Raw genomic sequence first — 25,704 nt, forward strand, 5'->3', positions numbered from 1 at the left:
TGAGGAAGAGTTGGTGACGGTGAGAGGGTCGTGTTGATGTGGAGGACATGAGGAAGTGGTGATGACGAGGTGGTGAGAGCGAGACATTGTTGAGATCAAAGAGGTGATGCAGATTGAGTGATGCGGATTGAAGGTGAGGAGATGCTGTGGTTGAGGTGGTGGGGTTGAGAAGGTGGTGAAGCCAAGGAGGTGGTTTTGGCCATTCGCAGGTGGGGGAAGGTGAGGAGGAGGTGGTGAGGATGTGATAGGTGGTGACGCTCAATTAAGGGAAGGGCCCATCTCTGTTGAAGGGAGAACTTCAGTCTGCAGTGCAGGGAGGTCACTTAGACTACAACGAAGAAACCATCATCAATGACACTGCCATAAAGGAGAACATATATAATGGGGACGTTTCAGGCAATTGCCCTTCTTCATGGCACAACGTAAATTGCGTAATTTTCATGTGCTGCGAAGAAGAACCATTACCCAAAACTTCGCCTATTTTAAATACAGATTTTAAAAAATCCCTTTTAAAGTCAATGTGTTGTTGACGAATTCGTTGAGAATGTTGTGATTTGTGCTGCTGTTTACCAAGGCCATCACAGCAGCAGCATCACCACTTAATAATTGTTTTAATCTGAAGAGGTGCATTTATTGCAGATTAGAGGATTATAACATATCCTGCTTTAAAAGAGAGCCTTGTATTAAAAAAAAAGCGGTCTTAAGGCTGATTACCGGCGAAACGTCGTACTCGAATTGTAAATGTTGTTGTGGGTTTGCTCTCCAACACATCAGTGTGCTGAACTAGTAACGAATTGGCCACGTTTTGTTTACTAATTGTCCGTGTCGGGTGGTGGCGGGTTTAACGACACATTTATATATTTACGCGATCGAATCCAAAAACACCTCTATTATGGATAATATCGGTCGTGAAAGCCCTACGACTAAGTGTTAAACTTAAGGGGGCTCATTCGCCTCGAGGGAGGTTTGTTCACAAATGTGTAAGAGGTCCTCTGCCTTCAATTAACAGATGGATTCACTTCGAATGTAAGAGTATATTGTGTCACTCCAGTAACCAGTGCGATAAAACCATTTACTCTATTCTGCTGCAGCCTATTCTGTAATTATCGTACGAAATAGTGGGGCCTCTTTTTTGTGAATCCACATCACTGTCGAATGCGTGTATTACATGCACAGCATTCAATGTAAATTAATGTTTCTGCAGTTTATTGATTTTCTTTTTTCTTTCTAGTCTGGCCCAGCCGATGTATTATTTCTCAGGCAACACTGTGCGGGTTTGAATGCCGACAAATGCCTGCGTGTGGTCATTCATTGCACGAGGTATAAGCAGAAGCGTAAGTAAGCTCGTGTAAGCTCAGCCGCCGCCAATGTGGCCTTGAACTTGGCAGGGCTTCACTTAATTCGCGTCGGCATGAACGATATATACCCAAAGCACTCGCCCCTCTGAGTGGAGCCAGTTGATAATCATGAGCAGGTGCCTTCTATTTCGGAATTTCTCCAAGGAACAGATCTCTCGAGTGCCTTTTAAGAGGCCGCGCTGTGATGCAACAGGGGTTGTGAGCTGTGATTCGAGAGAAAATACGCAGAAGCGATGGTGTTTGCCTCGGTGTTATGAACGGCATTAAACGTTAGAGTTTATTGATTGTGTTCAATCTTGCGGCTTACAACGTTTTGATGTCGACTGTGCCGAACTGAAACATTCCATCTTCGATTTTTTTTTTTACGCAGCTTCGTAAACTTTCCTTTATTTTTGATGTTTACTGCCAACAAATGATATTATTAAATAGTAAACTGTAACACCTTTGCTGTTTGCGGCGCTGTTGCTGTTCAAATGAATGGGGAATAGTAAGAAATGTAATCCCCAAAGAGAATTTAATTGTTTTTGTTCACACCAAATTTTTACAAACGCATCTTTATCTTGGACACACGCTTTTTGTGACGCTTCTCAGTTTCAAATTATTGTCTAATTAAGGACGATGATCACAGAGTCCAGTAATTATGAATGACTCGCAGTTAAATTGTAATTTAAAGTTGACACGCAATTAAGACAATTCATGAATACACTGGCCAGGTGCCAAGTCATAATAAATGACTTCTAATTAAGTGTTAATGAGACACGTAATTAATCCCTTGTTCAGATTCCGCTAACATCCGTATCAATTAAACTCGACTGCTGTGGTTGTTGTTGGTATACTAATTAATGGTTGGTCATCATGATTGCATGTAATGTTGGAAGTTTTTTTTCTCTTTTCCCCCAGAACTAATTAGCAATTTTAATTCCTATTACACGCACACGTAATTAAACGGTAATGCGTTCGCTTGCTGCTTGACATACTTTCATATCAAGTGTGACTTTGTGGCTTTGGTGATGCGTATTTGAAGTGAAGAACATTACGTGGTTAATTAACCTGACCTGACAGCCCGTATTAAACTTACTTCAAAACGTGTATTCAGCCACAATGTCACACAAGACGACTGTGCATCACAGTTTAATGGTTTAATTCGCGTAGGTCGAGCACGGCACCGTCATTTGCAGTATTTACCCATCGCACCGGACGTTCAAATGTCATGCTTCTTCTTCTATAACTGTGTACAACAGTTGTTTTTCAGGACTAACGGCACTTGCGTGCGGATTCATTTTTAGCAGCAGCCCCGGGGACATGGAATGCGCGTGTTAACATTGTTGGACAATGGGGCCCTGGCAGCCAAGTGGTCAGGCAAGAGTGGTAAAGATTTTTTTTCGTGGTTGATAGTGACCACGACGAGTTGAGTTTCACTGCGATAACGTTATTTACAGCACGGCCGCTTGATAGGTCAAGGGGCTAATGTATGTATGCTATAGGACTGGATTCGCAACCGGCTTGAAATTCCAAACTTTGCAAAGACACAGCGTGTGCATTACTCGCTACCCCCCCCCCCCCCCACCAGATACGTTAATATATTGGTTTAGAAGGTGAGCAAAAACAGGCAAATCATATTTATGACTCAACATATGTCATATTCAATAGTTTCATTCAAAGAGGTCACCAACAGCACCCAAGGCACTCTTTGAATCGGCGAACTTGAACACATTCCCTTGTAATGGAATGCTCACGATCGACAGCTGCAGATGCCACTTGCACCGATGTTTATCTGCCCGGCGTTTCTTCCCCGCAAATACGTGTCAAGTAAGCTTGCAGTGCGCTGGATAGGATTTGGTGTGTAAGCAAGTGAAACAGAACTCAAAGACTTTGAAACAACGTGTCTAATGGAGCTCATTATAGCACCCACAAACCGCAAGAGACAGGGGCTGGGGGTTTCTCTATATTTGATGCGGCTTCGCTAAGGTTCTACAGAACGCTAAAATATGGCGATTGCGTAACCTCCCATCTGCAGCTGAATATGAGAAAAATGCATATTTGTGTTGCAGGTGGCCAGTACAGGGTTGTCGTCCATAGCTGCAACATTCAATCATATACTTGTGTGGGTGTAATGCTTTTGAACTCTTTTATGTTTGATTAAGCATACAACTTTTATATTTTTAAAGGCTACTGCCATTATGTGTGACATTTCACAGGAACTACTATATTTTTTGGGTGCTGAAGGGATGTCTCTGTTGGGGGTAGTTCTGCGGCAAGATTTACAGCATCGTTGGTGCGATATTAAAATACTTTTCCGTTAACTTAACACTTGGTGCAACCATTTGAAGAAGAAAAATCGGTCCGTAATACGAGGTCTTGAGTTTCAGTTTTTTTATATTTAAAGTAAAGAATACTTGCATTTTTTTCACCGCACACTTTAGCATGCGTTCTGCATCCCCTGCCAGTCGTGCACGCTATACTTGGTAAATTTGCAAAATAAATAGAGGAGGCTTTATACAAGGTCAGAGTAATCCAAGGGAGGTAAAGCATCCGGGTGGTATTTGAAACATGCGTGCCTTAATGCCGGCTGAATGAACGACTTAAGTAGCAGTAAAGGTGTCAAGAAAGGGGAGAGAAAAAAAACACAGGCCATTTCATTGCCTTGTGCTGATGGAAGAGATGTCGTAGGTGCAATGTTAGTGAAGACTACAGTATTTTCTTTCCTTTGTAGCACCTCAGGGGTGCGTTACCTCCGATCAAATAAACGGGCCAATTGTAAAACGACCATTAAATCACTTTTTTGAAGTTACGTCAACTTCTTCGGGGCAAGGTCTGTACAACTTTCGTTGTTGGTGCAATTTTTTTGTAAGTTCTTTTCAAAGGGGATTTTGATTGACGATTGTTACCACATGCCCCGCTGTACGAGGCGAATTATGGCCATGTGTGCTTGGGCTGTATTGTCACAGTGAGGCCACTTATACAACGTAGACAATTGATGTTCTCACTAAATGGGGATATGAGTATATAAGAGATGTATCGCTCGATGGAAAATCTTCGTGGACTATAAACTCAAAGCTTTGCTGTGATCTTCTGCAATATGTCAATTGATTGTGGAAAAATTGTTACTGATCATATAAAAATTAAATCCCATTTGTTTTATACTTTTCAGTGCTTATTACAGTATTTAGTAAATATATATCAATTATTTGCTTACATGTTTGTATTAACAATGGAGAATAAATTACTTTTAAAACATGAATTATCAAAATACAGTATTTATATACTGGAGGAATCCAATGCGCTATAAAGTTCTTTATCACAGATGTATAGTAGGGGCGGATCAGAATGTTACAAACACAAATAATGCAAAATCACGACAGGAGTGCAAAGTATAGGAAAGGTAAACTAATCACTAAAATAATATACAACTTAAACTGAGCTATTTCATTTTACCAGGTGAAGCCCGCTCAGACTATTAGCTTCTTTTTCAGAAGCGACCTGGCAAAGAAATGATAGGTCAACGAAGTGGCTTATCACGTGGAAATTTACAGCAGCGAAATAATCACAATACTGTAATCTAAAGCAGATCAAAAAAAATATCTGGTGCCGAGCAATACTAGTTTAAAAGGACTGCAATCTCTGCAGTTCTCCTAAAACCCCCAAAGGACCCTGTTATTTATGACTTTGTATACCCCAACAAATGGTGCCTCACATCGGATTGTACATGTTTTTTTTTACCACACTTTATGCAATGGGTTCCTCGATGGTGGAATTTCGTGTGGGCGACACCTTTCTGTCTCGAGCCAAAATAACGCACTGGTCAGGGTTTGCACACCATGAATTCACTTGGAAAACAGCGACATTGTGCTGCAGCGATAGATCTCGGATGGTTAAAAAAAAGGGGGGCTTTTAAGGAATGTCGATTTAAGATATTTATCATATATACTGCATTGATGTCTGGAAACTTTCTGTGAGCTGATATCAGTTCACACAACCGAGCCCTTGTCTAACTCCTCGGTACAATACCGCTATTCTTGTTGATGCCGCCACCGCCGCTGTACTGATATTGTACAGTTCCATTTTTCCCTCCCGGCAGTGCCCTTCCCTCGTCCCTGAGAAGTGAGAATAGCGCCATTCAGCTCTCCGATGTGGGAGGTTACGGCTGCTTTTAACTTTGACCTTTATCTGTCTCACACTGCACCATTATATCACGGAGGTACCGTTCAACTTTGCACTGCCCGCCATGGCTTTTTAATGCAGTCGAATTGTGCTGTCATGGAGGATGAGCTTTCAAGAACTATAATATTCGATCGGACGTAAGCGTGCATGAGTGCTGCCCAAGCGTAATGGCTTTGGCTGGCTTTGCTTGCCATAAATGTCATCATTAACATTCATGTCTTGCGTGTCATTTTTGACCCGCCTTGGCAGATGTGCAATAACACTGTCAGCTCACACGTTACAAATGCTGTTGCCCTTATTATTATGATTGTTAATGTGCACTTGTTCGCGTTTTCGCCAGTAAAGTTTGCCAAAAACATTTTTAATGGCCTCCTGAACGTCTTAATCCTTGGGCTTAACCTACTGCTTTCACGACAAGAAGTGCCGAGTGTTTTTCCACGTGAGGCTGCCCACCGCCTGCACGTGCTTGCTTGACAACTACTGGTGTTTGTCTCCATGTGTCATAACAGGATCCTCAGGTGAGGGCATATACCACATTCTATGTCAAGCGCCCTCGTACCTGCTCGGGTAGAAGAATGTTTGGAATTGTGTCAGTCCATCCCGTAATTTTTTTTATGTTTTTGTTGAAATATTCAACTTGATAACCTGAACAGATTTTATTTGAAAGTTTTTAGGACAAAATAATAAACAAATAAACCCCGAAGGAATACTCGTTAAGTGGCTTTCATCATGTTGTACTTTGGAATGAGGCACATTCACACGTCATTTTGTCGCGTTTCTACGCAATATATTCTTGTGTTTCTCCAAGGGAATAATAAAGAGTGTAAAAAACAAGTTATCCACAGTTTGTGATGATGGTTTACTTCCGGGAGTCCTGAAAGATCTTCTTGTTGATATTTGAGACTACAGTGCAGGATAAGCCATTCCCACTGTATCCATAACCACTGTGAGCTATATATCCCAATGGCGAGTGTTTGTGTTTGTGGACAGCAAGGCCCAGAGATGTTATGGGCGTTTAGAAAATTGCCATACATGGCTTAAGGCTCGGGTCGAATACATGTGCTTTAGACAATACTCTGTCGTACAGTACTGTATATAGTTTCAGCAGCAGGGCTGGCATCAATGTATTTTGGACCTGTACATGCAATGCAGTGCCAAAGTGGTCAAATAGGTTTGTTGAACAGAAGTATTTGATCGAGGGACACTTATGCAAAACTCAAAAGAAATATGTATGCCTCGGACAATGATTTAAAGTAGATAAGGATGGTAGTGGTGAATTGAATAATGTCAGCTCATGTCGGGGATAAATGGACTGTGGCATCGCAAGACCATGCAGAATAGCGTCGACATGGGAAGACCATTAATTATCCAACGGGGGATAGATCGTGGTTGATGATGTACATTGCATTCACCTGGCACAAAGGCAGTGCAGAGAAGTGCAGTGCTTCATTCAACAGCTCCCGTCAACACTTTGGCTTGCTCCGTGACTGACATTGATGGGCTTCAGAGGAAGGTAATACTCTCTCTTCATTTGAGCATGAGCTGCTGAGCAACTTTTTTTTTTCCTCTGGACCGGGTGTGGTCCAGTGGATGTGCAGTAATTATCAGCTGCACACTCAACGGTGTTGATTTCACTATGTAACACAATTTTTGTTCCTGGGTAGTATTATTTCGTAATTGCTTATGGCTAAAAAGTATAGAAAATGGCTATTATTCCCCACAAACTTTGCTTTTGTGACCAGGACAGTGATATTTTGAAATGTACCTATTTTCCAGAACATTTACGGTAGATTCAGTGCTGAGTAAACTTGGAGTAACTTCCAGAACATTTTAGAGCTTTCCAGTAATATAAATAGTAGTATAAATACAGGGGCCTTAAGCCCACCAGTTCAGTTTAGTTCCAGCTGCCTAAGTGGATACATATCTGCATTTTTCTGAGATGACATTTAGAGGCTGCAAGCATCCGGCAGTCGCATTTTGCTATGTCTGGCCAATTTATCAAGACAAGAGCGAAAAAGTACTCTGTGGAAGCATCTGCTAAGATGTGTGAGGCCTACAAGGTATATTTGGGCATGCCTATTGGCAATCAAGACAAACCCTGTGCACCTCATTTCACTTGCGAGCAATGCAAAAAAAAACTCTGGTAGGTAAGATGGACAATTTTCGCTCGGAATTTTATGTTATAAAGTTTGTGGGGAATAATAGCCATTTTTTTGTACTTTTGAGGCATAAGCAATTAGGAAATAACACTACCCAGGATCAACAACAAAAATTGTTACACACTGTTTTCAAAGTTGCGTGCACCAGCTTTCTTTCTGTCCGAGCATGACCCGCCATGTGACAGTCGCGGTCCATTTCTCTGCACGGACCAGTGCGGGGGCGGATGGTTTTGAGTGTACGGTTTCTCATGGGAAGAACGCGACTCCTGTATGCGTGAATGTTCAGCAGACAGCAGGGCCAGACCTCAGTGCTGTCTGCATCGCAGGTGATTAATTCTTGTGCACGATAATCCCCGTTTGCGCCGGTCTGCGGGCACGATACCATCGAAAGGCCGAAAATCCTCCTAGAAATTTGTGTAAGATTTGACTTTGATAAATGGGGCCTGTCGCCCAGCTGGATGAGAGCTTTGTTCAACGTCTCGTGTACAGTGGGAGCAGAAAAGAATTCCTTACACTGCAGACGAGGCATGACCCCATGAAGCGGGTGTTGACGATTAACCCCACATCACCACCACCACCACCGCCGCCTACCTCCTATCGTGCTGAATAAGAAGTTATATTCCCTAAGTGTGCTCTCTCAGCTCACTCAGCAGGGATGATGAGGTTACCTTTTGGGCCCCCCCGCGTGTTGTGAAGGGAGTTTATTTTTTACGCCCCGTAGTGATGCGGGTAAAGTGAGGTGAACCAAGTTACGGGGTGAGATCTGCACATGGCAGCTTTTAACTCTCGATTTTACTTGCATCACTTTTAGCTCTTGACTCTGGGCAGGTGCTAAATTACTTGGTGCGTGATGCAGAGGGCGCTCAAGTTAAAAGGGAAAAAAGTCACGTACAGCTCAAATTTTCAGCCAAAATAAACATTCTTAATCCGTGCTTAGCCCAAGATCATATCGCCGCGTGTATGTGCCCCGATCTCATCAGATCTCCGAAGCTAAGCAGAGTTGAGAGTGGATGGCGACTTTTGGATGGGCGGCCACTGTGCATAACAGTTGTTATAGGCTCTGGGGCAACGTTGTGGGGCAGCAGAGGCCAGTGCAGCAGAGGCCAGTGTAGCAATATCCATTGTACTTTATGGTACTTCTAATATTTGTTTTCCACCGTTAACCCACTGACTAGTGTGATGAAGTATGGTAAATTACCACCGTGCAGTGCTATCTATGCTGTATACTGTTAATGTATATACCTATAAACAAGCAAGTGAAAGTGTCGAGTCGTACTCAAATTGTAAATGTTGTGGGTTTACGTTCCAACACACCTGTGTGCTGAACTAGTAACGAATTGACACGTTTTTTTACGCGACAAACCTTACTAATTGGCTGTATCGGTTGGTGGCGGGTTTGACCACACATTTATATTTACACGATCTAACTCCAAAAAAACGAACCTCTCATGTACACTACCTGATGTTTTCATTCAAGTCACACTGCGTCCATACACGGCTTCTCTTTCACCGTGGGGCTGAACAATAGCCCAGTGTGCAGATATTTCTGCAGTTGTCACTGCCCACATTTCTTTCTCAGAACGTTTTAAAAAAAAATTTGCACTCGAACCTCCTGCTGAAAAGTACACTTTGAAAAGTGAATCTCCTGTGGAGCGTTGTTCATATATTCTGCAAAATAAACATTAAGTTCTGCAAAAGGAGCTGGGTAAGTGTGTGCCAAGTTCTTGGCTGTGAAGAGTAATCTCTTTAATCATATAGAAGAGCTCACGAAACTATGTCTGTTAAGGTAACTGAATAAAAGCTTATTTTGGTTTTCATGAGCTACTTGCATACCTCCTTGTTGGTGAAAGAATCCACAATTCTGCAGATAACCGTTGGGTCACATTCCACGCAAGAATGCGCTGAGATGCAGACGTTCTTAATTGCACGTACAATTCATATATTTGTTTATGAAAGCAGCATTTGAAAGTTGTGTTCGAAGGCTTTGCAATGCAAATGTGTATACAGGTAAACTAAAACACGATTTTTTTTGCGTTAGATCGCGTGAATATATTTAAATGTGTCGTTAAACCCGCCACCACCCGACACAGCCAATTATTAAGGTTTGTCACGAAACAGAAAATGCCAATTCGTTACTAGTACAGCACACCGGTGTGTTGAAGAGCAAAGCCACAACATTTCCAATCGAAATATGATTGATATTGGTCGCGAAAGCCTCCGTGTTAAACTAAACACACGAGTACAGCGATTGCCATCAACATCATTGTTGACTCGTCACATCATGCTTGTTGTTTTGGTCAGGTCGATTATTGTACATAAATAAAATGCTCTGTGCTTCCCGGCATCTGTCAGGCAGCCGTTGAGCTTCGGAAACTCAGCTATGCTGCACAGGGAAACCCTATCGGCTGCCAAGTGGCCTCACTCCCGTTATCGCGGTTTTTTTCTTTTCAAAGTGGAGTTTTTCCCCACTTACTTAATTTTTTCTTCTATGTCTTGACATGACTGGAACTGGGCAGAATCCCAAAGCCCTGTTTTAGCGTGAACCCAAATGTTTAGTTTTTAACGAGACGTTTGCTTATTTAATCTTCCTCATTACGTGTAATTATATCTAGCAATTTAAACATTTGCAGGTAAGTCTGTATATAGTAGTACAGTATTTCTACATTGTTGTGTATATGTAGTACAAGCCAGTACCAACCCGTTCTATGGACGGGGTGATTTAAATAAATAAAAAGTTATATCCTTCATAAAAACGGCATGGCATGAGCGATCTGAAGCCTCTTCCTCCACCAACCAGTCGGTTACTTTTAACATTCAGTGCAAAAACTGTTTTGTCCTCCAGGCAACGCCACCACATATCACAGTTAGCGGTCAGTTTTTTTTGTAACCTAGGTTTAAGGTCATAGGTCATAGTTCATCATTAATAACGTGCGTTCCTTGTTCCTTCCAGTAAAAACGAGCCATCACTGATTGACAGCCTGATGGATTTGTTTAAATTATATGTACTGCATGGATGTACTGCATGTTTCAGATGAATTGTTTGTTCTTTTTACCAATAATGCTTCACGAGTGCCCATTAAGGTGTTGTACAATGTTGTTTTTGGAGCTGATGGCCCACGGGTATAGAGAAAGAGAGAGAGAGAGAAATCACCGAGCGCATCTGCTAAACTCGCGGTATTTGTTTCGGACACCCAAACTTATTGATAAGCCCCAGAATGGCAAAAGCAGTCCAAAGTTTGCACGCTTGAATAAATAGTCTGGAAAGCCGGGTAGGCCGAGAGAATGGAAAAACGTTGGTTCTTTTTTTCTATGTTGTCTGGTTCATATTGATTCACGGTATGCTCCATTGAATTCATGTAGAGCCTGCTGTATTTCAGTCTGACAGGTTGGCTGTAAAGTAGGCAAGTTGAACGCCATCCGATGTGTCGGTATTTGTTTAATGGGAGACAGCCTGGGGACGAGACAAGATACATATAAACCTGTCGAGTGTTTGCCTACTGAAACAAATTCTAGATCTAAAACATCGATCTAGATGGCCCCAACCATACACTGATGGATCAAAATGTAATTTTCTCTTGCGATTGTGAAACAGACCCTCGTCTGTTTGTTCACCAATACCATTGTGCGTTCTTGTTTGTGCACTCCCAAGGCCACCTCTCCAGTGGGCTGGCCATACAGGCACGCTACTTTACCTGGTGTGGCCCTCCCAAGGCCAGTTTCCATAGCCACAGAGAATGCAACGAGCACCACCGTGGGCTGTGGAGATAGCAGCAGCGCCGTCGCACCACCACACAGAACTGTTTCTCCCCTCCTGCCCCCCCCCCACACACATTCTCATTCCGTAGCCAAGTCGCCGCCAGAAGACGAGATTTCCGGTGCGGTGGCGTTTATGGCACGTCTCGTCGCTCGCACTCACGGTGAAGGTGGCGCCGGCGCCGTGGGTTTCTGCACCCACCCCCATCCCCGCCACCTCCTCGTAATCCCTGGATACTCGCGTCGGCCTGACAGGGGCTCGGAGATATGGGCTCGGCAGGGGGGACGCCGAGGCATGTTAGGGCGTGCAGGGCCCACATGAATGCACACTGGCTGCCCAGTGGAGCAGGCACTCCATGCTGTAAGTTACTCTGGGAACGCCGTTATCACTTGGCTTTCACCTAGCAACTAGCTCACACCGGGCTGCCGACGTGGATTGAAGACGTACATTTGTGAATTAGTTCCGTCAATTGTTTTATTTCAACGTTGAGGCCAGGAGAAGATTCATGTTGTCCAGTCATCAGTTTGATTGCGGCAATGGCCAATTACAGAATGAGGGAAATCAGACGCGCGTTCCAAAATGTAATGAATCGCCCGCGACCGTCAATAACTGTGCATAAAAATACTGTACGCTTGAAGCCATGACATAATTCATAAAATTAAGTGCTGTAAGAGCCAACCGCTTGGTGTAAACAGCTTTTAAATAGAACATTTTTGCACCACTTAATTTTACATTGGGCTGTCGGGAAACTTCAGTGTCTCAAATAAACTACAGCACGTGGAACTGAGAGTACAGTGATATTGCATCCTACGGGCTGCAATGCAGTTGTGTGTCTATTTGTGGGCTGGCAGGAGGAGAGAGGCTCGGAGTGTCGGTTGTATCCACGTGTAAGTGGATCCTGGCCCAGGAATTCCTGTCCATCCCTGCCCACGACAGGCCTTGGTGTGTCAGCTACTGTGCCTCGGTGGCGAGATGTTAACTACCTCGCCTGATATGCAGGAGGACGTGGGTTCGTTACCCTTTGGAGTTTGCATGTTCTCCCCGTGGCCGTGTGGATTTTTCTCCGGGTCCTCCGGCTTTTCCCTCCACATTTAGAATCAACGTGCATTTTTAGTATTTGGCTGCGATACCTTTCCACGTGATGAGCCACCTTGCTGAGCTAACTGAAAAAGATCTGTATAGCTCAGTGGGTTTTACCGGGTAAAAAAAATAAGTTTAAATAGTTTACTGTGTCGCAGCGCATGCACACGTCGTCGGCGTGGTGTGAATCACGTAAAAGAACACGAGCAATCGGGGGGCGAAAGAGGAGCCATTTAAAATACTGCTTCAGGAAAGTTTCCTCCCATTTTTTTAATTAGCAAAAGTTATTTATTGCCGTGAGGCGTGAAGGAGACAAAGATGGGGGACTGTAAGGAAAGAGAGAAAGCTGATGGTAAATCATTGAAGAGGAAATTAAAAAGGCAGAGTTATGCGGATGACTCCATGTGAAGCCGCCGTGATATCAGAATCTGAATATTTATTTGTTCTGAAGGAAATATTTGCCCCCATTATTTTCTTTGGCTACAATCTCATATGGATGGCCAAAAATGCCGAAAATCTCTCACCTGGGCTACATTCATGTCTTTGCTTCTGTTCTTTTCCCCAATTATATTTTATTTGCGATATTGGGTCTTTCAATGAGACAAAGGCAATTTTGTTTGAAACGTTTACCGAAAGCAATTCATCATGCCCTGGTAGAGAATAGTCTCTAGAAAGTGACATGACAGAACAACACAGATATCCTCATTTCTACTACATGGCAATCAAACTGAACATTTCTAATTATTACAACTATAATAAGCTTCATTAAGTTAAAACCACCAATATGAGACTATGTACACTGTATAATTACACAGGCAGTATTTTAATTACAGGCAACTAATACACATTCGACCCAGGATCTGAGCAGTGGAGCTCAGTGATTCGGTATGGTGTTGTTCCACCCCGAGCCACTTCACTGCTTTCATGTTAACTCTTATTTATTATTACAGCTTGGATCGTGCTGTTGTTGCTGGCTCATTCATGGTTTGAGCCTTTGGAACCCCTGCTCAGGAACTTCATTTAAACAAGAACATTTTTTATCCCTCGGGCCGACAGTCAGCTAAAAAGGCCAGACAGCACAAGCTTGAACGATGGCTTCGTGGCGGCGGCGGCGGTAGTGGCGGTGGCGGCGGAATCGGAGTGTTGCGCGCGGTCCGGTTCCACCAGCCTCAGGGGCGCCGTGTTGCGCTGCTCCCGACAGCTGTGTGGGTTGAGCGCCGGGTAGAGCGGCTCGAGGAAGCGGGCGTGGAACGCGTGGAGCAGGGCCATGCTGGCGGCGTCGAAGAACGCCAGCGTCCCCGCCCCCTCGACGAGCAGCACGCCAACGACGGTGGGCTTGGGTACGGCGAGCGCCAGCGGCGGTTCGGCCACGCCGCCGTGCCACGCCGTGTAGACGCCGTTGTGCAGCTCCAGCGCCCACGAGCCGGAGTTGCGGCCCAGCCGGCTGCAGTCGACGCGTGGCACCGATGCGTACGCCATGCCCACCTGATGGGACCCCGTGGTCGTGAGAGGTTATCTCCCTGGCCTGCTGGTGTGCAGGAGGTCGTGGGTTGGATCCGGACCCTGACACCTGCTGCATGCTATTCCCATCGTCGCGTGGATTTTTCTCCGGGTCCTCTGGTTTTTCCCTCCACATTTGGAAACATGCATTTATGGTATTTGGCTGCTATACATTTCCACGTGATAAGCGACTTCGTTGAGCTATCATTTGTGGCCAGGTCACTTCTGAAAAAGAGCTAACAACTCAGGGGGCTTTACCTGGTAAAAAAATTTGTTTAGTTTCACATTCGTATTAAAAGCATTTAAGGCAAGGCCTACGAAATTGAGGACGTCATCGTTATCATCATCAGCCTTGATCTATCCATGGCTGGATTAAGGACTCCCCTCACCTGTCGATCACGGGGGTTGTTCGACCATACTTCACTGCTTAGAAGTGTTTCATATGTTACTCAGCACACGTGTTGGCCATGCCCAGGAATTACACTCACTAGCTCACTCTTTTGACATCACCGCTTGGACATTTTATCGTCTTCACTAAAGTGACACATTGGAGCAACTGACTCTTCATGCTTACTCTTTGGTTCTTTCGGTAAAGTCACGTAGGTATAAAATAACATAAATTAAATCACGACGTTTCGATTGCAACACAAACAATCATCATCAGGTGGGAAAACTACAGCAAGAAAATGTTTTTGCTGAAGTGGGAGAGAGATGCCGAGGTCAGAGGTTATATAGGTAAGAGAGGGGGGAGGGGCAATGGAGGGGGGTAGGGGGAGGGGGGAGCGTTGCGTGGACGCTCGGAGAGGGAAAGGGACGTGAAGCAAGAGTATGGATCCCTGCAGTCACGAAAACTTCAAATCTAGATTGACTCTTGATGCTTAAAGCTGTTTCTCATTAATGAGGCTCCACAGCATGTGCCTCGACCATCGCCTGGACACGCGGACTGAGAAACGAATGAACGAATATAGCACGTGCTTGGGTAGCCCATAACATGCAACCTAGGTATGTAATCTACAGCATGTGAGATGCATTGTTTTGGATAGCTTCTTTGGAATTTCTCTTACTTGTTACAGCTATCGTGCTGTGACGGTTCCACCTGAAGACGGAGGCTTGTGTTGCCTCCGAAACGTCGTGATTTTTATTTTATTTTTTATTTTACTTTTATTAATTTAATTTTTTTACCTACGTGACTTTACCTAAAAAAACCTAAGAATATGAATCCTTGCAGTCACGAAAGCTTCAAATCTAGAATTAGCTTTTTTGAGTGGATACAGTGGCAAGCCTGAGTGTATTCATAAACAGGTCCGGTTTTGTTCTGTTAGCCATTGTCAGCCAATTGTTGGCATTTTGAGATCACACTCGGTTATGGGTCTCCCAGAGGCTACTGGTTTTTGCTTGTTCCAGGAAGGATTTACGGGGGTTGCTTTGGGCACTCACTGTCACAAGTCTATGAGGCGCTTGTCTACGGCATAGCCGCCCTTGAAATTATTGATTTCATTCTTAGTCATTAATGGTCCCTATGCATGCTTCGTATGACTCTCTAAACCTTGGACATTACCACTGAACTCAAATAATTCTAAACACGCCTCAGCCTGACTGTGAGCCTCAAACATTATCACTGCCATACTTTTGGGTTTTGTGTGTTATTCGTTGTAGAAACACAAGCAAAAATGAAAATATTAATGACGAAACATCTGCCGTGTTTGTGAAATGATAGCTCTCGCTTGCCGTTGACTCTACGAGTGCAGCTTAATGTTTCCCATCAGAATTTCAGGAGCCTAATATCATATCCGTTTTAAGAAAGAGATATGTCCATCAGATTATTTTTGTCTTTTATTGGCCGCAACCACCACCACCATCATCAGATGTCACCTCTCAGTTGGATGAAAGCCACACCGTTTTGGTGCAAGCTCCTATTCCATGCAGTAGCATTCCATTTTGCTTACATTATTATTTTCCCCCAAATGGAACTTCCTTCAGAAAAAGTCTTCCCGCTGCCTAGTTTTTTTTTCCATAAGGGATCGGAACAATAAGATACTAAGATTTTGGGTTTGAATCCAGTCACAAATTACTGCATTAATCAGTTGTTTTTATACTTGAGTCCTTTAAATTCCAGTTTTGAGAATATGAAAATGTTTGTCTGACTGCCTTGCAATGAACATTTCCTTTTGTGGCTGTGCTCTTCCCAGTTTGAGGATAAAAAGGGCCATGTCAAGGACTTTCAGAAGTTAACTAACAGCCTTCCGTAAGCCATTCTTTGCGAAGGAGCAATGCATTCTTTGAGAGTTCCAAATGGACACCTCATTACACCAATAGCATGATAGCAGCGTTGTGGAATGGTTTACTTACTGAGGATTAGAACCTTTGGTGTACCACATTAACACACGCTTCAGTCACATTTGTGACAAAAGTGACTGCTCCCACTAAAATTATAAACGGAGTTACCAGATTGAAAGTATTGCCCTCTCGTGCCCAATTAGTGTTGCTCAGATGCGTTAATTCATTGAAAAATATTGTTTGCGGCTCGTTTCAAGGTGGTAGACTTCATGGGTCCAGGCGCTGTATGAAATGCATGTTTCGGGCATATGAAAATAACTGGCGGCCTATTGAACTAAAGATGCAGGCCTTATGATATGGAGATGCTGGTCTTATAAAATGAAAGTTGCGGGCTGTGTCCAGCCCGTGGGTTTGTAATATCCCCACCCCCTGTACTTATTGAAGTCGATTTGGCAAAAAAGAAAAAAAGCGAAATACTCAACACCGACCGCACGGAACGGCTGCGCAGTGTGATGCTCACCGTCCAGCCGGTCTTGCCGGCGACGACCACCTCCCAGTAGCAGCAGCCACGGTGGGTGAGGGCGGGCAGGCCACGGCACGCCAGCACGTTGAGGGTGGAGAGGAAGCGGCCCGGTTCCTCGGGCACGTCTCGGCGCCTCCGCACGCACCGCACCTCCGCGCCGTCCGCAGAGATCTCCAGGTTGGGGTGCGCCGTCTCGGGGTCAAGAGTCACCTCCGTTAGCTCTGCCAAAGATGATGCCCTTTGTATGTAAATGCTTGTCGTTTTGTAACCAGATCACCTGGAGTGCGCCCGATCTTGTCAGATTGTACGTACGCATGTTGAACTTCTTTTGCACCGTACGTAGCCAACCGTGCTAATGGGAGTGGCGCAAGCTGAGCAGGGTTTGAGCCAAAATTCATTTTTCTATATTCTTGGTTCTTTTGGTAAAGTCACGTAGAAAGGAAATAATAAAATAATATAAATATAAAACAATAAAAATTATTGCTGTGGATTTCACACCTGATGATGATTGCTTGTGTTGCAGTCGAAACGTCGTGAGAATTTTTATTGTTTTATTTTTATATTATTTTATTATTTCCCTTCTACGTGACTTTACCGAAAGAACCAAGAATATGAATCCCTGCAGTCACGAAAGCTTTAAATCAAAACCAAAATTCATTGTTGTACTGTTACTTCTATGCTCACACATCGGTGCTGCTCACCACCAATCCACACTGAAGCAGCATGGTGCAATGATTGCACCCGTCATGGATGCCAAAGAGCATCATGTGTTTGTCTGCTCCAGGAAATTTTGGGCATAACTTCAAACTCGAGGGATGAATAGCTCACATACCTGAAGCTCTCTCATACTTGGAAAGCACCTGAAGGTTTTTTTTTCTTCCTCTCACAGTCGTTCCAGCTGCCTTCACAGCCCTTACCTTCCACCCCTTGTTGTCCAAACGCCTTTTTGAACTTGGCCACCACTGCCCAAGGTGGTCACTGTGACCCGGGGGAGAGACTGGTCATTCAGCTTCGCAACACTCAGCATCGTCAGAGAATAGAATGTACAACGGTTACGGGACTCACTTGGTTCAAATGCCTTGAGCAGTTTTGAGATTTTCGCTTCAGATTCGAACACCGCCTGCAGTCCGTTGTTTGGACTCTGCGTGATGTCAGGTGGTTCTTTTTCCGCGCCTTTCAAGCTGAAAGGTAACATGAGCCGAAGTAAAAAAAAAAGTGGCTTACAACGCTGATGAAAGTTGATGTCTGTTGCAGAACAAAGTGGAAGTAAACAAAATATAAATAAACAGGCCGAAAGTCGGTCGCTACATGTAAAATTAAAATATTAATTCCATCAAAGCATGGGACTCAAACGGTGGAATCTAGTTTGTAACCTCTTCGACTTATTCAGTCTCGTCAGCAGATTTAGGTGGCCTGGATAGCATTAGTCTGGAAGACCCATTGGCTAATGGCCAAAAAATAATGTTTTACGGAGAGACAGCATTTGTGTGTTTATTTATTTATAGTCTGCATTAGCCACGATCCTTCATTATGGTGTATCATGATTTACAAGTAGAATTTTTATCTATAAATTTCAGCCTTTTATCAATCCAACGCGGGATGAAGACCTCCGCACAATGATTCGGTCACGGGGGTTATTTCACCTTGCTTCACCATGCTGGTTAGTCCACGTTGGTGATCTGTAAGTGGCAGGATCTTAAACTATTTCAGAGATCACTTGCCACTGATGTTAGCCATGACCAAGAGTTGAAATCGGGTCGTCGGGTTTGTAGGGTTTGGCTCTAACCCACTGCACCCCCCCTGAGTTTGCAAATAAACTACACAATTCTACCGATGACAGACGGCGCATTGGGGCCGCGTGATCGTTACGAATCACAAACCTAGATCAACAAGAGCAACGTCTGTTTAAGCCAGGTCAATTTTCCACTTGCCATCATCTTAACGGGGCAACGTAAGACAGACGTGACTTGACCTGGGCACCAGGAGGGGGTGGCAATGAGCTGGAGAGGACAGCTGTTAGGACTGCCCAGCTGGCAATGCTCGTGGCGTGATGGCCGGGTGTCGAAAGAGGAAAATTGGGTAACTCTGACACCGTGCGATGCGACGGCGTCAACAGAAACCGGGCGCCGGCCGACCGGAGGAGAGGAATGGGGGGGCTGCCCAATGGCGACGGGGGGGGGGGGCGAGGGGGTGCCTGGTGCATGAATAAGTCGAGCAGAGGTTGTCTTCGACCGAAGTGCAAAATGTTTACCAACACTTGGTTCACAGGGGGGATATTTGCATTAAAAAGCTGTCCCAACATATGGACCCCCAGGAAGCTTTTGTATAGCAGCAGTACAAACAGGAAGGCGGGGGGTTGAATAAATAAAAGAACATGGCTTACCTTTCTTGGATAGCCTTGAATGCCTGTCAAATACACACACAGAGATTAGATTTTATGTTTAGGTCCTAAAGCAATATGTTTGGTTGAGCACAAGTGGCAGTCCAAGTGCAGTAGGTTATTGTTTTTTTTTTTAAATGATAAGCAGTTCACTTAGTTCTATTGCATGGCATAGATGTGTTTCCAACATTGCAGAGAGCATCCAGACAAGACAAATGACTGGTTGGTACTCCTGATACATTTGTAGTGACATCGCGGGATGTCACTGTGCAGTGCCGGCCCTAGAGAGGCACGGCGTGCGGTGTAACGGCATCGCGGACACCACGAGGGTGTGGGTGTAGTACCGGCCCTAGAGGGGCCCGGTGAGTGCTGATGGATAGCGCTGGATGGCACCATGCCAGAGGTCGCAACCGGGTACCCGATACCCGTACCCTACCCGATACCCGGCTACCCGTACCCGGCTGGGTACGGGTAGGCCGTGAGTCACTGGTGAGTAACCGTTTGTCACTCATTTCCCAACGTCTTGTCTCTTCTCACAATTCAAGTTCTTAGAATCAACCCACCCGCGCCTGCAACTAGGCTTCATCCCAGAGGTCGCAATCGGGTACCCGTACCCGTACCCTACCCGATACCCGGCTGGGTACGGGTAGCCGGGTATCGGGTAGGGTACGGGTACCCGTTTGCGACCCTGGTGCGGCCGGGTACGGGTAAGGAATCAAAACCCGTTTGCGACCTCTGCACCATGCTTGGCGTGCAGTCCCAACCCTACAGGACAGGGTGTGGGAGTGCCGGCCGTAGAAATCAGGTTACTAAAGGCCATGGCACTCTGCTTGACCCAAGAGGACACGTGACCAGTTAAGTCTACAAAGGGCCCCAAGTATGGGCTAGGGGTGGTCACATGGTTAGCATCCAGATCCTTCCCAAGGATTCTGGAAGGTGGTCGTGGCCAAGGGCGGAGCCGGCCACGCCGCAGAGAATATAAGCCGGGTCCCCAGGGGGACCGGCGTTGTTGCTCATCCTAAAGAAACCTTCGTCTACGTTCTATGTTCTCTGTTCAACGAGCCTCTGGAAAAGCTTGTTACGGTGTAACTAGTGTGGTTAGCCTGGTGACTAGGCGTCAACAGTGTAGTTAGCCTGGTGGTAACCACCATAGGTTGTTATTCTGTTAAGGGGAAGTTTCCCCGTGTGCTGGAGTTAAATAAATGTGTTGCCTCTAAGTATACATCTGTGACTCAGTTGAATTCACTACACATTCCTCTAAGAATTCCAGCATTTAATTGCTCGCATGGTATTTACTAAAATATTGAATGTGCAAGGGCACAGAGGAATCTGTGTAATCAGGACAGCTTCATAATTAGACAGCAGTGATACAAAACAACTAATAAGAATGGTAATAGGAACATCAAATCAGTAAAATTTTATTTTGTGGAAATGGTAACCCTCATGGAAATATCCAAGTTTGCAGCCGGAAATTTAAATATTGTTTGCATCATGGGAAAGCCTTACAAAGATCTAATTGGAAGAAAGTTTTGCACTGAGATGTTGGACCAATTTCTCTATGAAGCAATACTTTGCATGTGGGAGATAACCAGAGTATCCAGAGAAAAGCCCACCGCACCACATCTGTGGTGATAACGCTGAACGTTCTACACACGTGGGTGTCACAAAGCCACTTACTGTGCTGGCATATCATGGCCACCTTACAGCCCGGCGCTGAGGTGAGTTTTAGAGATCGCTACGTTGTCAACTAACCCATGCCTCTCAATCACAGACAGTCGAGCTCCACTGCTCCACCGTGTCCGGCTGAATTTCAACAAATAAAAGTGGAAATTGGGGGATTTGCTGCATGCACAGACATGCAGCGAAGTGGCTTGGTGCCATGGTGGCGAGGTGTTAACTCCCTCGCCTGGTAAGCAGGAGGTTGTGGGTTCGATACCGACCCTGACGCCTGCTGTATATTTGAAGTTTGAATGTTCTTTCCGTGGTCGTGTGGATTTTTCTCTGGGTCCTCCGGTTGTTGTCTCCACATTTAGAATCAACATGCATTTCGAGTATTTGACCGCTATGAATTTCCACATGATCAGCCATTTCATTGGGCTATCATTTGTGATAGCCAGGTCACTTCTGAAAAATAGTTATTTATACTCGTTGGTTCTTTCGGTAAAGTCACGTAGATGAAAAATAAAAATAATAATAATAAAATGAAAATAACTAAATTAAATCTGATGACGGAAGCTTGTGTTGCCTCTGAAACGTCGTAATTTAATTGAGTTATTTTTCATTTTTTTTCACCTACGTGACTTTACCGATAGAACCAAAGAGTAATGGATCCTTGCAGTCACGAAAACTTCAAATCTAGAGTTATTGATATAGCTCAGTGCGCCTTTACCTGGTAAAATAGAAAATAATTTAGATTGTTTTAGAGATTGTGGGGGGGGAGATCCCCACCTGCAGCGTTTGGTGCGGCAAAGCCTCTGCAGTCACGGCTGCGTGCAGCGCATCAATGGCACTCTGTAGTCCCTGTGTCTCGCGAGCGATCGCGAGCATCAGCAGCTCGTGCCGGCGCCGCCGCTCGAGTTGGCGCTCGCCGATGAGCCGCAGCACGTGCGTCCGCTCGTCCTCCAGCAGGCTGATGAGCGCCTGGTACTGCACGCCGGCACGCCGCTTTGCCCGCTCCGCCTCCTCCTTTGAGGCGAGAACGGTGGAACGGTGGAACGGTGGAACGGTGGAACGGCGGTGATGAGTTTGGCACCGTGGGGGGGGGGCACGCTCGTGCCGGCGAGGTGCCAGGTCGCCACGACCATTCGCGTTCTGGCAGTCGGAAATTGGCACTTCTGTTTTACGCTCGTCGGTCAGGAGGCGCTTAATCCGGTGCTGATTGGTGGTCCGTCCCCTGTTTAATGTTGAGGTGTAGGTATTTCATATATTAACTAGCTTTACTACCCGACTTCGCCCCGGGACTTGGATTCACCACGCCCGGCCGCCTTTGTCTCCCCTGTGGCGATGTTCACACACCACAACAGTTACTTGTTTGAGGCTGAGTCGACCTAGGGGAGGCCCTGGACCGGTTCAAATAATCGTCACCGGTGGTGGCTGTGAGCGGGAATCAAACTCGGGTCGCCAGGTTCGTAGCGCAGCGCGCTAACCACTACACTACCACTCCCTCCACACACATACATGCGCTTGCTGCAGACACACACAACTTTCAGGGTGCGTACGGCAGTAAACGACTCAAATAATAAAGCAATGCTGCGCAAAGAACGCCTTGGACCTGCAACACATTTGTATGGCACCTTACTCGCCTAGGGTTGGGGGATGTGTGACATCAGCAGGCACACTGCGTGACGCTTCCGCATGCGGGTGAAATCACAGATGTGACGTTACAGCTCACTTGCCGTAAAAAAATATCCATTATTGCGCCCCCCCCCCCAAAAAAAAATACAAAAATCTATTTTTATACTTTTTGCATGGTGTACAGTCTGGAAAGTACCCACATGCCAACTTTCAAGTTTGTTGCATGTCGGGAAGTATGCTAAACATTTCAAACAGACACACATTCACAAATTTCCCTTTTATATACAGTATATAGATAGACAGCATGGGCCATTGTAGAAACATGCGTTGTACTCTACTGAGCTCCGATGTCTATGCTCCTACCTTCATTACCCTGCACTGACCAACATGGTGAAGTGTGGTAAACTAATCCCCACAACCCGCACAGAGTGGGGATGCCCCATCCAGAAGTGGGTTGGCAAAGGGCTGTACGTGTACATGTATGTAGGTATATCATGCTCGTGCAACATAGCCGATTGTCTCCATCGTCAAAATAACTCCTCTAGGTACGCGTGTCCTCGCATATGTGTTCCCCCAAGCGGAACGGCCTTTACATAACATGGAGTTGTGAGATCTTTACTCTTTGGTGCTTTCGGTAAAGTCACGTAGATGAAAAAAAATTCAAATAACTAAATTAAATCACGACGTTTCGGAGGCAACACAAGCTTCTGTCATCAGGTGGAACAACCACAGCAAAATTGCTCACTATAGCAATTTTGCTGTGGTTGTTCCACCTGATGACGGAAGCTTGTATTGCCTCCGAAACGTCGTGATTTAATTTAGTTTTGTTTTCATCTACGTGACTTTACCGAAAGAACCAAAGAGTATGGATCATTGCAGTCACGAAAACTTCAAATCTAGAATTGTGAGATCTACTCGCGTGCAGCGGCAAGATCAGGGATGATCACAGCGTGGTGGGGGCCTTCATCCAGAAGTTGATAGCCACTTAGGACAATGATGGTATGTTCTCTAAGCCAAGTGTCCGAGCTTAATGTAACTCAACAGCAAATGGATAGCTGACTGAGTGCTGCCGCGTGTAAATATTGTAATGATGGCTAATTGAAGGCCATTATTTAAGTAGTCTCTGATTCAATCTTGGAACTTACTGCTGCCTCGGTGGATGTCTTCTTAATGGCTTCAATCATTTGCATGTTCCCTTCTTTTCTCTTCGTCAACTTCTCTAGCCAATCGTGGTGGGAGGCCTGATCGCATCAATCACACGTGGAAACATTAAACCGAAATGAACGACGACACATGCAACAACGTTGTTTCCCCACTTGACAAGCGCGCAAAAAAACGCACGCACGTGTTTGCATGGGAGTGGGGGGGATGGTTCGGAGCAGACACGCTCACCTGCATCGTTTCCGCTGCCTCAACATCGGACAGGATCCTGTGCCCGTTATGCCGCATGGAGATCTGGCATCGCACGCACATGACCTGCCCATCGTCCGCGCAGTACACGCGCAGGTGTGCGCCGTGCTTGCTGCAGCGCGAGATGCATGAGGGTGCCGGGGGCATGGAGCCCTCGCCGGGGTCAGCGTCTGCGTCCGAGTCCCCGGCAGCGCCGGTCCACGCGCATTCGGCGTCGCCACGCACGTCAGGGCCGCATCTCTCCGCGTCGTCTTCTCTGCGGGTCGCTTCGTCGCACGCTTCCACTACAGATACGGGTGGCGGGGGCGCTCCGTACCAGATCTCGCTCAGGCAGCCGGGCTCTTTAGATGCTCCACCTGTGTCTGTGCCGTCATGCTCGAGCGGTTGGGTGGGAATGGTGTTGGCGTTTAGAAGGTCAGAGAAGAACTCCAGCCCAGGGTTTTGGACGCCGGACGCGTCGTTCGTGACGCTAGTTTCGAGGGCTCCAGCTGGACACGGCGGAGGCGACTTTGCCACCGTCGCTGCCTCTCTGTTTCCCTCGGTCGTGGACACTTCTATGTCAAACTGGAGCGGCTCGCTTGAGTCGGAGGACATGGTCGCCTTCCCGGTAGAAGCTGTCCCTGCGTTATAGACCCTGAAAACACACTGGAATTATGTAACTTTATGCTTTACAAATAGTCGCAGACAATGTACTTGCTAACACGTATCATATATTTAGATTTGTATTACGGATAATTTCTAGTTCCCGTTTTTTATTTATAAACGACATGCAACGAAGGGAGAATATGAGAATTGTAGCAAACTTTGTTGATTTAGGTACAACAGTAATGTGTATAATACAGAAGATGGTGAAAGTGAAATTATTTAAGTGCGTTTGTTGAGGACAGTGATGGTGGACTTTAGTCAGTGCCCCATGCCCTCTGAGATATCACGAGGAAATGTCCCAGTGGCCATGTGGACTTGAATCTCGGCCGATGGGTTGCCTCGAAGACAAAAAAATTTAGCACGCTGCATGGTTGAACACACATTTATCCACGACTTGTCGCATTTCTCTCCATTCACCTGCAATAACACCATCCCTCATTCAGTCTCTTCGAGCACGTTACTACTCGACAGTAACACACAGCAGGTTTACAACTACACAGTACATTGTTTATGACGGCATAGATTTTACGCGGAGTCGCGCGTGCGATGGAGCGCAGTCCTCTACCGCGCAGCAAAAATACGTCTGCATTTGATACACTCTTTCCAAGCGCACGTGTATTATATTAGAATAGAAACAACAACAAAACCCCGCTATACTGTTACATGTGAACAAACAATACAATAGCTGTATTGTCAATTTCGGACAAAAGTATCGTGCAACTCACTCTGCAGCTGGGTTTGAGCTTGCGCTGGTGAGGAGCTGTGTGTGTGTGAGATAGCCTATCGGAGTAGCGTGGGCTTCCTCGTAGTTTCGTTGGGCAATCGGTATTTTCGAACTGCTTCCACATTCTAGTGTCACTTTACCACATGAGACTGTTGTGAATTGTGGCTTCTCGGTTGAGGTATTTTTGTTGCAGTAAAAGTTTTTGTTTAATTTACAGTTTGGGTTTTCAACTTTTTTTTGTTTAAGATTCGCTTTACATTTTCATTGCGCTTAAATATCAATATGCGGTCATAGTTCAAAAGAACGTGTATCCACGTATTTTTTTTATTAAAGCGTCAAGCGTGCATTTTAAACATTATATATTAATTGCTATTTGTGTAATGACTGGTGATTCACAGTTGCTTAATTCACTTTTAAATGTTATGCATTTCAAACGTTC

At 45.3% G+C, this 25,704-nt stretch overlaps 2 protein-coding genes across 8 annotated transcripts in view; one reads left to right on the forward strand and one right to left on the reverse strand.

The window, feature by feature from the left end:
• The window catches only part of FAM184A (family with sequence similarity 184 member A), a 49,314-nt gene that overhangs the window by 1,967 nt on the left and 21,643 nt on the right, over positions 1–25,704 (forward strand). The gene's annotated exons all lie outside the window — the stretch shown is intronic.
• LOC133345520 (E3 ubiquitin-protein ligase TRIM7-like) lies at positions 11,900–25,697 on the reverse strand. Of its 5 annotated transcripts, none has more exons than XM_061556346.1 (8): positions 25,267–25,697; positions 23,879–24,541; positions 23,632–23,727; positions 21,641–21,877; positions 19,196–19,218; positions 17,878–17,993; positions 16,810–17,004; positions 11,900–13,997 (listed from the first exon to the last, which is right to left on the reverse strand). In XM_061556346.1, exons 1-8 carry the CDS (start codon positions 25,387–25,389, stop codon positions 13,573–13,575), a joined length of 1,878 nt encoding a protein of 625 aa, XP_061412330.1. In that variant the 5' UTR covers positions 25,390–25,697; the 3' UTR covers positions 11,900–13,572. The 5 variants fall into 5 exon arrangements, with proteins under 5 accessions (XP_061412330.1, XP_061412329.1, XP_061412332.1 ...); XM_061556345.1 differs by having other exon boundaries at positions 16,810–17,033; XM_061556348.1 differs by having other exon boundaries at positions 16,810–17,033; positions 23,879–24,530; positions 25,267–25,696.

Source organism: Lethenteron reissneri, chromosome 22 (assembly GCF_015708825.2).
Source record: "Lethenteron reissneri isolate LAM-NWPU_2019-01 chromosome 22, ASM1570882v1, whole genome shotgun sequence".
NCBI classification, from domain to species: Eukaryota; Metazoa; Chordata; class Hyperoartia; order Petromyzontiformes; family Petromyzontidae; genus Lethenteron; species Lethenteron reissneri.

Bases quoted from the DNA above. Each gene is read 5' to 3' on its own strand.
- LOC133345520 (XM_061556345.1), bottom strand. From the start codon at position 25,389: ATGTGGAAGCAGTTCGAAAATACCGATTGCCCAACGAAACTACGAGGA. The intron at 24,542-25,266 runs GTGAGTTGCACG...ACATAATTCCAG, and splicing joins AGCTCAAACCCAGCTGCAGA to TGTGTTTTCAGGGTCTATAA. The intron at 13,998-16,809 runs GTGAGCATCACA...GGGTCCCATCAG, and splicing joins CCGGCAAGACCGGCTGGACG to GTGGGCATGGCGTACGCATC.